At 44.8% G+C, this 13795-nt stretch overlaps 1 protein-coding gene across 3 annotated transcripts in view; it reads left to right on the top strand.

The window, feature by feature from the left end:
* The first annotated feature begins 861 nt into the window (after positions 1–861).
* ano1a (anoctamin 1, calcium activated chloride channel a) overlaps positions 862–13795 on the top strand; it is a 60065-nt gene continuing 47131 nt past the window's right edge. For 2 of the 3 annotated variants that reach the window (XM_034556555.1, XM_034556557.1), the window contains exons 1-2: positions 2750–3261; positions 11139–11284. In XM_034556555.1, the coding sequence (XP_034412446.1) occupies positions 3192–3261; positions 11139–11284 (216 nt within the window). In that variant the 5' untranslated portion in view covers positions 2750–3191. Of the gene's footprint in view, positions 948–2749; positions 3262–11138; positions 11285–13795 lie in introns of those variants that run through there. The other variant, XM_034556556.1, reaches the window with a different exon arrangement.

Raw genomic sequence — 13795 nt, 5'->3', positions numbered from 1 at the left:
TAATTGATCTCTAAATTGCCCATAGGTGTGAATGTGAGAGTGAATGGTTGTATGTCCCTACATGTGCCCTCGATGGACTGGCGGCCTGTCCAGGGTGTCCCCTGCCTTCGCCCTATGTCAGCTGGGATAGGCTCCAGCGCCCCCGCGACCCTAATGAGGATAAGCGGTATTGAAAATGGATGGATGGATGGATATATTGCTCAAACGTTTTTTTAGGAAAACACAGCTGGAGAAGGGCCTCATTGTTGTTTGATTGGTTTGCTCAGATAGATTCTGCTCTGCCATGTAAATGCTGGCGAGCAAAACTGATGAATCTTCCCATATTTTAGCTCAATCTGATTGTCCAAAATAAAGTTGGCATTCCTTGTAATTCTGTGTCACTTTTTTTCCCTCGACATTCCTCTGGAGTGAATTCACAAGTGGGGTGGGTGTTTGACAAGCTTCCTGGCCGTCTACTGCAAGTCCATACACGCCTGTAAGGGAATGCCTGTCTCCTCTGAGGAGACTCCCTGTAAGCATAGCTGGCTCATAGCGCCTGGGTTCATTTAAAATGTAACACAGAGATAAGAAATAACACCAAATTAAAAAGACAGTTGGGCAGGACGGGCCCTGATGGGATGTCTGTTGTAGGTTCTGTTGTATAATGTGTTGTCTTTGGGGCCCCGCATCCCCGGGGCCAATCAGCAGTCCCTTGCCTTTACCTTGTCACGTTTGCACAACACAACAATGACTTCTCGTTCTCCCAGAGCCGCTGTGTGGGAGGAGAGACTTTACCTGAGGCCAGCAGCACTTCCTCCTCCGCCCCATCTGCACACACACACACACACACACACACACACACACACACACACAGGTGAGTGGGAAGTGTTACCTGAGCCAAGACCTGCTCTTATTCCTGTCCACCTTCTAACCCAAGTGGCTTCTTCACTTCAACGCTGGAGAATCAGGTAAATCATACATTTCCTATAAGCAAATCATACGTGCTCTTTTAAAACTCGTCAGGTACCTGCACTTGTTTGCTCCCCTTTTAATTAATTTGTTCTGCGTGTAAAATGGCACCTTGCCAGTTTTTTTTTGCTGCACTTTAATACTTCTGATTCTTCTAATTGGAGAGCATTTTTGGGCTCCAGTATGACATTTTTAAAAAACGAGGTTGAAATTGGGTAGGCTACGCTCTGATTGATACGCCTCGTCTCGAGGAGCAGTTTGAGGGAGGAGGGTTTCCCCCCCGTGATGGGTTGGATTGATTCGAGTCCACTCATCAGTTGACCGAGGAACTGGCTCAAATACGCGAGAAGTAACGTCGGGTTTAAATACTTGTTCTTCATGTGTGTGGCCTGGGGAAGGCTGCTTTGTAGCTTGAATGCAATGCGCTCGAGCCGTCTCTCTCATCCAGCAGGGAGCGCGTCCTCGCGACTCGCAGCACGCGGTGTAACAGATAGTTGTGCAGATGGACGGAAAGGACGCATTTAAGCATGAAAAAAAGAAAAAAAGAATAAAATGTGCTTTTGGTAGTTCTTATTTTGGGACATGCAGTCGTAACGTGGCTGCAGATATTTAGGACATTCTGAAGCTGCGTATTCTCTATTCAAGAGAGCCGCTGCGTGTACGGATCCGTCCCCTTTGCTAATGTGTAACGTCGTCACGAAGGCGTCCATGAGTGTCCCTTTTCTTCTCTTCTTGCCGCGAGACGCTTTTACGTGAGACTCCGCCACGGCGTTAGGCTCGTGCGCCTCTGATCAACTCGCGTCGACTGGAGGACTCCGGCGCGAGTGTGCGGCACCAGCTGGTGCAGAGACTCTCGAGACCAATGCTGCGTTCACATCCCGTCGGAGATGACAATACTCGCGCCCCACTGTAACAGAAACTGGGAGAGCATGTTAGCTGATGAGGTCTGTTACCAGATACTTCCCCCACCATGAACAATGGGTGGGGAAGTATCTGAAAGGTCAAGCAAAAAACACAGACACATACTTACTCTTTTAGCCCCAGTTTGTTCCTCAGCCGTTACCATCATCTGATTTTGAGTACAATTAGTAACCAGCAGTCTTTGAACAATCTACAGATGGCCATTTAAAGGTTATTTTTCTGACATCCCTCTGTGTTGTAATAGAAGCTTATCTATGCTTTGTTAACATATAGCCGTGTTGGCCACGCGACTCTTTGAGTATATACGTGTGAGCCCCCCACCCCCTTCCCCGCTGCTGCTAGCCATCGCCATGTTGTGAGCAATGTGGACACATATGGAGATGCTCGGAATTTCCTTTGACTGCCCCTCCCGATGCTCTGAAGGCATTTACAGAATCCTCGCAGGTGACCTGGATAAACAATTAAAATAGTCCCCCTGTTGCACAACAATTTATTTTTTATTACATTTGAATTTTAATCCACCACGGTAAAACACAAGCAGAGTGCTTTATTTGATATGCTACCTATGGTTTTCATATCTTATGAACTGCCGCAAAATGTTAACCACGAGATCAAGCAAGTTATACCACTCTGTCGCGGAATTTGATCCGAAAGGCGACTAAACGAGAAATTGCAAACTCGATCGTCAAAACAATACGGACCCACTCCACAGGTCTTGTGGCAACAACGACTGCAAAAGCGAGGTGAGCAGTTTCAATTTATCACGTGAAAACGGAGAGGAGCTGTCGACCAGGTGAGGCAGGCGAACCACATTTACCGGCTTTCCCACGGGACCCGAAGGCAACACCGTTATAGACAGTTTTGACACGACTTTGGCTCAGCTTCCCTGCGCGTTATCACTCTGCTGTCTTGTGCGCGAGTGGTTAATCTCATTTAGACAGAGAACGCCCTCACGCGCGGACGAGATGCTTCAGCCCAGAGTGGTCTCATTCTGACAGAAGATGCCATTGAGGCAGGACTTGTTTACACCTTCTGTAACAATCGCAGTTAACACTCAGCATATTGGATCCATCTCGGACAGGTGCTTTCTTTTGGACACATTGGACAGGGGGACAGTTTGACAGCTTCACCGGCTCCTCCAAAAGGATGAATAAGCGCTGTAGCTGTCCGTACAGCGTTTCCATGCAACATCGCAGGCGGCGGTGAAGCCCCGGAATACGCACGAGGGCTGGGGGTGGGGTGGGGGGTTCTTGATAGATGCTGTAGAGAGCGTCGGCACAGTCAAGATCTGGACTCGGAGCGGCTTTTTTTTTAAAAACCCAATGGAGCGACAGGATGACGGAGGCGATGAGCTGTTCGGGAGCGTAAGTCATGATGGCGCAGAGGAGCCGGGTAAGAGCGCTTTAAATAATAATTTTCCCAAAAAGAATCGCACAATTATGATGCCGATGAGGATGATGGTGATGAGGCTGATGGTGATTGCGATTTGAGCGCGTGGGCAGAGGTAGAGGGGGAAATAAAGCTGTGCGTCTGTTAGCGCTCCAGTTTGATGAGGTCCTTATCTTCCCTGCGGTTGCTCCAGGTGGGTTGTTGCTGCTGATAACGCACATGGGCGCACCGATACGGCACCGGGAGGGAGCCCTCGCACACCTGACTCCCTCTAATGAGCATTTCACACTAAGATGCCGCTGATGGGGGACTGCTGATATGGCGTGATGGTCCTTTTAAGCATCCTGGGAGCGACATTATTTCCCTGGTTGTTTTGAACTCATCCCAAACCTTAATGATGAAGGGATAATTCAGATTTAATGAGATCAATTTGGAGATAAAAATCGAGCTGCTGCTGGAAACGTGTATGAGCAGTGAACCTGAAACAGTAAAGGGGGATTGCTGGGAACGCATAGATAGATCAATCTCTGTTTGTTAATCCCACGTCCCACTTTAACATTATGCATTAATTTGATCGTATTTGAACATGTTCATTAATAACTTTAAACATCTGAATAAATTTGAAGGACAGGGCCGCTCATTAGATGGTAAAAAAGGGGGAATTGGGAGACCCGGAGGCCAGCAATAATCATGGTCATCCTAATTCCGAGTAATGATAACAAAAATGTTCACCATTATGTATTGAACCAACTAAATTGTCGCTTTAGTCAAATGTAGACTTTTTCATAATGTTCTTCTTCTACCCCATCCTCATGACCAGAGAAATGCATTGATTGAAACAAACTATCAACTAATGTCTGGAATGACAGGAGTGTGCTCGGTAGGAGGAAGACAACACGTGCATGCGCGTCCATATAAGTATAAGGAGATCTAAGGGACGGCCCCATTTAACTAAAGGTCCGGCCGTTTCTGTGGGCATTCGAGATAATGCTTTTCTGCATTTTTCACATGTATCCATATTTCCCACCGCTGCACTGCCCTGTGAGCTCATTGGATCTGGCTCACCTGTCCTGCATAATCCCTGATATGCATATGCCGCTCAGATGATTCGCCTGACTCGAAAACCGAGAGACGCTCGCTTTTTGTAACGCGTGCATATTTGTGGTCGAGAAGTTAATAGTTGTGCATAACACATGAGCGTCAACGCTTTCATGAGATGCTGCTGCATTCCATGTGACCATTATATCAATGCGTTTAAACCACTCCTTTCAATAGCGGGCGTGGCATGTTAAACACCGGCTGGCTGGTCTCCTTCAGCGGGTAACGCTGCTGCACGTTCCCAGTACCAGTTCTCAAGGCAACAAGCATATTAACCACTTAAACATGTTTAAGTGCTGCTCTATTAACTAACACAATAGAACATGTAGATTCAAATCTCAGACTGGTGGACAAATCACAGTTGTTAATGTGGATTTACAGTGAAAACATGTCGTGTTGCCAAAAGCCGAACTGAGACACACGTTGAGTGGCCGCCAGCCTCGGCCTCCAGCCAAGACGTTTGTCAGGAGGTACATGGGGTACCTGTAACTACATGAACTGAACCACAACCCGTAATATGTTTTATATCTGTAGAAACCAGATATAGAACACAGATTTCATTAAGGTTGCATGCTTGAGTTGATACGAGTTGTGCAGTGCAGGAACTGTACAAAAAAAGGTAAAAACTTGCCTTGCCACACATGTAACATCGAGCTCACCTCAGGTATTTAAATTTCCATTGAGGCCAAGGGCCCATGTACACATTTCTATTTTATTTAAATTTCAAAATGTAAAAATGATCTTTCCCGCTAATATCTTAGTCATAATAATCGCAACTATATATTTTTTTCAAAATAGTTCAGCCCCACTGACGAGTACGGCAGTTCAGAGGAAATTGGGCATTTGAAATTGTGATTTACTCGGTCAATAGATGTCAACAAACTATCCTTTGTATCTTTTGTGTTAATATTGCATGCCGCTGTAGTAAAAGGGACAACAAGCGTATAGACTTTAAAGTATGTCTGTGTGTGTGCAGCGAATAGATTTAACTTCTGAGAACTTTTAGAAAGTCTTTGACATTCTTTAAAAGATACTTCTTTGTGGCATGTGAAGCTTTAAAGAACCATGCAGCAGTGCTGGGGCTGTGTGTTTTAGTGCATTAACTAGAAAACCACTTCACCAGCATCATTTTCGAGGTCTCAGACATTTACAACCACTAACATCAAGTCGCCCAGTGGCACTTTAAAGGATCACAATTGTGCTTTTGTGTATTTGAGCCCATTAACTAAATAGTGTCTACTCTACACCACGACCACACTGTGTGGCTTTAGACAGACGTTAACCTTCAGACAGATGGTGTTTTCATTTGTTTTCATTGCAACTGAATCATCTATTTGAGGCAAGTTTGCAACGCCTACAAGTTGATTTTCATCACTTACTGAAATTAAGTTTGGGATGAATTACAGTTTTGTCACCCTTTTTTCAGCACAAATACAAAATTATGTATTTGGGTTTGGATGTTCTTCCATAGGACTGTGAAATATGAGAAAATGGAAGTGTCTGCAGCAGCATAATGCTCTGTGATTAATTATGAAGGTGTAACGTTTGTGACACTTGGGAGGGAGAATTTAATGTCAGAGGCAAATAATTTTGCCGTAGAGTCAAAGGAGCAAAATCCATTTTATCGGAGCTCTCCCTTCAACCAGGCCAAACACCAGTCCAGTCAATTCTATTTATACAGCCCGATATCACAAATCACAAGTTTGCCTCGGGAAGAGCAACAGGGGAGTGATCCCTCTCACAGGACATATAAGAATCACACAAGGGAGAAAGAAAGAGAAAAGGGGAGAGCTTGAATCTCCTGGAGGATGAAGATCCAGATCCCAACATCTGGAATGAAGTCCTGACTGCCTTCAGTGTCGGCCCCATTCAGGTTCAAGTCTCTGTGGAGTCGGGAGCCTCCTCTTCTTCCACCCACCTGCAGCATCTCCTCCACGTCCTCGTCCTCGGAGCAGCGAAGCCACCGCCGACACACCTCCCAGTCCAGGACCGGCTACCTCCGTCAGTCTCCAGGGTGCCAAATACTCCTCAGACGCCTTTAGTACTTTATTAATATTCTGCGCTATCTTCGTCAACACGGCTTTATTGGTCATGTGGAGCCGAATATACTTAACACTACAACATACACTACAACATACACCGCTCTCTGTCGACCACTTTCAACAAGAAAACCAGACAAAAAACACCATTTACTCCGCTCTCAGCTCACAACCTCCATGCTCACGCTCAGAGAGAGAGAGAGATAGAGAGAGATTTACAAAAACTTTATTTTACATAAAACGATACGAACAAACAGACACATTGTAATGACATTAACTAAATAAAACAACAAAATAGATCCTCAACAACATCTATGTCCCTGGAAGGTGGTCCTGAGACCCCATCCAGTTTAAAGTCTCTGTGGACTCGGGAGCTTCCTCTTCTTCACCTCCTGCAGCATCTCTTCCACGTCCTCGTCCTCCGAGCAGGTAAGCCACCGCCAACACGCCTCCCAGTCCAGGACCGGCTACCTCCATCCGCCTCCTCAGGGTCGCTCCCCTGGGTCTCCGGCCTTGTGTGTTTCACCTACACCACCCTCCTTTAGCTCTTCCTCAATTTCCTGCACTATTTTTCCCAGACCGAGGCGCTCCTTAGGCGTAAAGCCTTTCCTCCCTTCACCGGCCATGTGGTGCTGAATAGAGCTAGAGAGCTTCTCTATATCGGAAAAATGTTCCTCTGTCCTCACTCCCTTCCGGGTCCTCTTATCATGGAGAAACCACTTTACTCTGCCAAGACTGTACCCTGTTGGGGAATCACTGGCCCCAGAGGATCCAGATTCAGAATCATAGTCCTCCTCCATACTAGATTCAGACTCCCCGTCCCCTTTTCCCGAAGCTCCTTTCTTCGCCTGTGAACTTTCCCCTTCCTCCCTGCTCTTCCTCTTCAAACGGTGAGCCTGAAGTTTCTCCTCACCCTCCTCCATGCCAACCTCACTGTTTGTCATGTTTGTCAACATGACCACCTCTTCCTGCGCACAATTTTCTTTCTCTCCAGCACCCACCCGTCCCTCCCTGTCCTCCTAGCACTCCCAGCCCCTCCTGAACCCCATCCTAAAGTCAAAGTCGAGCTCCTCACCCTTGTTATTCAGGACCATGAGGAGCTGCCTCCTGTGAGACACAACGTGCTTCTGCAGGGGAGACATGTACCCCAAGGAGACCTTCCTCACCTGCGACACCACCTGCCCGTGTCTCACCAGCTCACTCAGCAAAACCTCGTCCCTAATAAACGGAGGCACATTGTCCATCGTGACTCTGACCGCCGGTGTTACCAGCGGCAGAACCTGCACCACCGTGTCTTTCACCACGATGCCTTTCGCCGCCACTAGGCTTACCTTCTCCACGCTGTCGAGAAAAATCACGACCACGCTGTTCATGCGGGCGGCGGACTTCACGCTGCCGTGACCCACTACCCTCCCCACCGCCAGACTGCAGTCCTCCACCGAGCACGCGAAACACGGCGCGACTCTCAAGACAAGTCTCCGTGTTAACCAACTGAGGTCCATAACGCCGTTAGCACGATGCTAATGCGCGCCGGCCGGCTGCGCCAACAGGCACACAGAACCCACTAAACCCCCTTGTGCACCCAGTAACACCACACAACACTACCACATACACTACAACATATACTACAACATACACTACAACATACACAACTCAAGCAACAACTCTCTGTCGACCACTTTCAACAAGAAAAACAGACAAAAAACACAATTTACTCACAAAACACCGCTCTCAGCTCACAAACTCCGTGCTCACGCTCAGAGAGAGAGAGAGAGAGAGAGAGAGATCCCAGGACGGCTGATGGTCCGGCACAGAGAAGGTTGAGTGAAAAGACATGACTAGGGAGAGAGGGAAGACAGCAAGAGAGAGAAATATTGGCTCAACACTTAGACACATGTACTCGTGGAACGACAAACAAACTGAGGGCTTAAAAGATGCAGTGGGTTTTGATTTTCCAGAAAATGTACAGTATTCCCGTCCGCAGTACAAACATGGACTATCGTACTGGACTTAATAATATATCCACGGAGACCAGGACCGTTCGCCGTAAGGGTAACGGTAATAGGTACAACCTTGAAGTAATCAAAGAATAAGCAACTAAGGTGAAAAGGTGAGTTGGAAGTTTGGATTTACAGATGTAAAGGTCCATTGGTCTGTTTCTAAACTGGCCTATGAACACCTGTTTAACAATTGGTCAATAAGGATAAATTAGCAGTACAGAATTGTGATCTGAGTAGGTAAGGTTGGGGCAGGCTGCAGCTGTGTAGGCGCCGCAGATGTTCGTACAAACCAGGCCCAGAGTGTGCACCCCTCTAGTCGCAAAGTTAATATATATGAATAATGTGATAACGTTTAGGGAAAAGGGGTTTTAAGATTTGAATGGTTGAAATATCTGTCCGTGATTGAAGAATCCGTCAGTTTACTGACGGACCCCGTAGAGAACTGATACGGCCTCTTTGTTGTTGATAATGGTGGTTAATTTCCTCACTAGATAGAAGGGACCAATGGTGAACTCTCTCCGGAGACCACTGGAGCATTCACATACCAATCACTTAGGAAAGGTTAAGGCACCCCTATCTGCAAGAAAAGGGTGTAGTCCATTTGGCTGAAGGCGGTGATATTTCCATGAAGCCACATTTCAGTGAAAGCAAAGACACAACAATCTGCAGGAGTCTAGCTTATAGTCCAGGGAACAAACATCTGCTGAGATTAGCCTTTAGTCGAGCATGAATGCCGGCTCATTTTTTTAAACGTTTCCGTTTCCTCTCACACCGCCTCCCCGGTTGGATCGGTAGAAGTAGGCTCTGTTTCTGCTCTGTGGCCCTGTTCCTTGTAGCGGGCTAAGGCGGGGCAGCTTCTCCCTAAGTGTCGATCCAACATAAGTATGGAAGCTGAATCCCAATTCCCAGCTATGTCAGATGCTCATGGAGGACATCGGGGAGGACATTCACCCTGGTTTATCTTTTCCAAAAAACAGACAATTGAAGGAATTTGAAGGAACATTTAACGCTGTGTTTTAAAATATCTGAGAAATTAGAATGATAAGTTGATCCTCTTTAAATAGGTAATGCAATAAGAGTTGTGTCTGCAGTTAGAGAGGAGAGGCACTTAGAACTTTTGCCTTTATGACGGTTCCTCCTGGGCTTTTATTAATTAGTTATATCTGTCAGAATTGTTTTGAGATGTGATTATTAGACTCACTTATTAGTGCCAATTATTAGGTTGATGCAGGGACTCAGATAATGAACTGTTTTCTGCTCATTGCTCTGTCTGTGACTGATGAGTCGTTCTCTGTGGGCAGAGCTACATTACAGGTTCTTGAAATGCCTCTGGGTAATACTAACAAAAAACCCATAAACTCGTTCTGAAAAAATACTAAGCTGCAGTTGTACAGTAATGGCATCACATCAATCACGTGACAGCTGGATCGTTGCACAAACAGAACACACTCATGTTCAGGACATGTTACAACGGAGCAGCTTATAATGTAAGACGCCAGCTGAGCAAGCAATGCGTCCATCGGTATCAACGGGGACAGCTGTTTCCTGTAAAGGATGGAGAGTGGCGAATGCATCCCGCAGTTTATCTGTTTTTCTTGCCTTCTTTAGTGCAGAGAGCCTGCCACAGTGCACTGGTCCATGATGTGTTTACTGCCAATGTGTCAAGTCCACTGGGGCACTGGGCTGCGAGGGAATACAATACACAAGCTTAGATTCAAGAACAAAATAGTTTCCATGGAAACAAAACCTATAACCCATCACAACGTATTGTTCTAAAAGGTTTCCTAATGATTCTGATATTTGCAGTTTATGCAGGATATGTGGAGGGGCTGCTATGGTTGGCTGGAAAATGTTCCCTTTGTGAGCAGCTAATATTCACATTAAACCCAACTGACAGAATGGACAAAAATCAATAACAAACAAATCCAAATGACATCCAAATGTTGGTGCAATACTAATCCTCACGGCATCAATAACAGTACTGGTAACCAGCTAAAATTAATATATAAAATGAATAATAAAGTAATATTGTTGTTACTATCTATCTCTCACAATGTTATGTGCATACAGCTTTGACCATAGATGGATTACTGAATAGGGGCTCAGGGGTGACAACATTGAAGTGACTGTTAATATCTTTTAATATTGAATATCTACAAGCAAGTCTGACCCGAAAGCCGTTGGATAAATAAGTTGAATTGGATATTTGTTTTTGCTGTTTTGTTTACTTCATATTACAGCAGCACAGCATACTGAGGCCACCAGGACATTTCCATTCAAATCCAGATGCATAAGTAAAGCCATTTTATTCAGAACCGCTCTACTTTAAGAGGACAGACATTCTGTCTCAGGCTGTCTTTGATGGTTCCCTTTAATGTGCTGGAGTGTAATATAGAGGAGTAGAGGTGTGTCAACTACAAACAACACCGTATCTCTATTTGTTTTGTGTCTCTCTGAGTTTACGGGGACCTCTTTCAGTCTGGGCATTGGGGGAGTCTCATAATCTGTCCACGACTATACCCCTGACACAGGCAGACGTTCTTCTTCCCCGTGACAGCCATTCAAATTATTATTTAGAAACAGAATGCATTAAAAAGAGGATGTTTTAAAAGACAGTACAAAAACGGGCATTAAACACACACACACTCTCTTTTCTCTCTCTCTCTCTCTCTCTCTCTCTCTCTCTCTCTCTCTCTCTCTCAAATAGCTAATTCGACATCCCTCTCTCCGTTTCCTCCCCCAGGATCTCCTGCTTGTGAACGCTCGGGCAGCCAACAACGGGAGGTGCCCGCCACGATGAGGAGGAGCGACTACCTGCCAGTCGCTGGCGAGGAGAAGAACCTGGGTGCAGACTTCGTCAACACCGACGCCAGGAGCAACGAGTCCATAGTAAGACTTTACGTCCACGTTGTTGTCATCAGGATTTGTAGTGTAGGGCAGTGGCTGGAGGCCGCTGATCAGTGAAATGTTTTAACAAGAGGAAAGCATTTTAAGTAGACTAGTGAAGCATAAAAGGCATGTACATACTACATACTACTAATGCTGATGTATAATTGATCTATAAGGGGTCATGAATGGTGTAAAGGGCATGTAATAGGTAATTAGATTTGAAATATCTTCAGTAAAGTAGTTATTCCAGGAACTGACCAGACCACGTCACTAGCTGTGTTTCCATGCACATAAGCACATATAGCACATATAGCGTTCGAATAGTTGAATAGAAACGCCGAGATCCAATGAAACTTGCTCAGCTGTGAAAGGTTTTCCCACTTGCTTGAAGGTATGATGAGTTATACCTTGAACCATATGCGAAAGGTTCTAATATGAGAGGTTCTACATAACTTCCTTCCATGGTGTAATGTTTTCAACCAGAACCCTTCTATGAAGCTTCAACCCAGAACCTTTTAGCATCCATGAAGGTTCTACATAGAGTAATATGTGGTATATAAAGCTCCTATCATGAGAAAATTATTAATTTCCCTGCTTGGACTGGTAGCTCGGATCAAAGGGGGGTTGTTGAGACACATTTTAATTTAAATCTAGTGTCTGGAGGGAAAAGTACTCATTAAAACTTCATTGACACACACTGTACATACGGTCAATGTGCTGACACAATATTTTCACTCAGGTGAGCAGGTGTGTACCTGCTCACATAGCAAGTACATACATATATATATATATATAATAAAAAAAATGAAGGAAACTGAAAACCATTGACTGCAATTGTTTCTTCAAGTAAATTGCATCAGTGTTGTTCATCCATGAGGAGAGCGTTGCTGTGTTGTGGCAACTAATGAAAGGCCAGGTGCACATACAGGCAGGCTCTACCAATGTCACCTGAGTCGTGATTATGATTCATGATCCTGCACAGTTCGGAAATAATTGATGCTCTGTGGCTCTGGTATATTGGGCCATGATACAGTTCTGCATTGACATTGCTGTTCAATGGAAATGTTCATGAACCAGTAAGCAATTACTCAAAGTAATGTGGCGCACAAATCTTTTCAAAGAGCCGACAAAGATCCATGAATAATTCTTCGGACTGCTTATAGTTAATATCTTCATTGCATTCATAAAATTAATTTGTTGACTCAACGTCTAAATGTATTTGCAGTGTTCTGCTCCGTCTAATAACACAGCAGGGATCCAAGCTATAGCACATTCTTGAGCTTTTACATTTGCTTATAGTGTGAGGGCAACATGAAGTGATTTGTTTTACATGTTAAATGACTCAGAATTCGACAGAATATTGAGCTTGAGCAGCAGTGGAGTGGCTGTGAAGAGAGCAGTGCTTTAAGTGCCACTTGAGCTGAAGGATATTCTTCCAGCTCAGCGGCTCGTTAAAATCCAGCAGCGTTTTGCATTGCCACGACAACCAAAACAGGAGAGAAATCTTGCACACTGCAGAAAAAAGGGCAAAAACAAAAACAAACTGGACAATGTTCAGGACGGAGCAAGGGACTTTTCATTCGTGCAAGAAAAATGTTGTAAGATATGATTTGCCCCGTTGCATGATGGTACGTTGATCTGCTCACAAGTTCCCCATATCACCTTTAGGCGCAGATTATGTCATAGTTGCGTTAACAGTTTGTAGCGCTGACCCCAAGTGTCAAAAGATGAACCATCGATCAAGTGCTGCATTCTCCTAATCACAGCTGAAATATCTCACCATCATGTTCGATTCTGTCGTGACCGAACAAAGACTAGAACCCAAATGTACGACTCAAAGCAAAGTAACAAAAATCTCAGTTTTAATTAACTGGAAACAAGTAACATAAAATCGTGACCTTGTGACTGATGAATTGCATGAAAATGGCTGGTTCTCTGGCACAAAAGACAAGACGAACTGGCACAGGACAAAGGGAGACGCAGACAATATATACACAGGGTAAGGGCACAGGTGGAAACAATCAGGAGCAGGCAGACAATCAGACCAGAGGAGAAACACACAGGGGAAGGAACAAGTTGCCTGAAACAAGAGGAGAGTTGACTTTCACAATAAAACAGTTTCCTTGACATGACAGATTCAAGTCTGTTTGATTATGGCTGATATTCTTGGCCTTCAGTGAAAAAAAAAGGAAGATGCGTTGTCTCAACATAATGAACTCGAAATTGTGGAAAAAGTTTGATATGGCTCATAACAAACTGTCTTGAGAAAATAAGATCATTCTGATTAATCAGTTGCAATCATAGGAAATCTGTAATTTATCAGAAAATAACAAGTTAATAAATCATGGTTTTGGCAGTAGAGGGTGAGAAAATATGTTATGATTGGGACTTAATATTACTTACATCCTAAATTGGGCCTAACAGAAAAGCAGCTGTGGACAATTTCAGTGCATATGAAATAGGGCTTCAGAGGCATAATTGATTATTATATGCGGCCACTGGCACGAGACA

Source organism: Cyclopterus lumpus, chromosome 3, assembly GCF_009769545.1.
Source record: "Cyclopterus lumpus isolate fCycLum1 chromosome 3, fCycLum1.pri, whole genome shotgun sequence".
NCBI lineage: Eukaryota > Metazoa > Chordata > Actinopteri > Perciformes > Cyclopteridae > Cyclopterus > Cyclopterus lumpus.
This window is presented reverse-complemented; position numbering and strand designations above follow the sequence as displayed.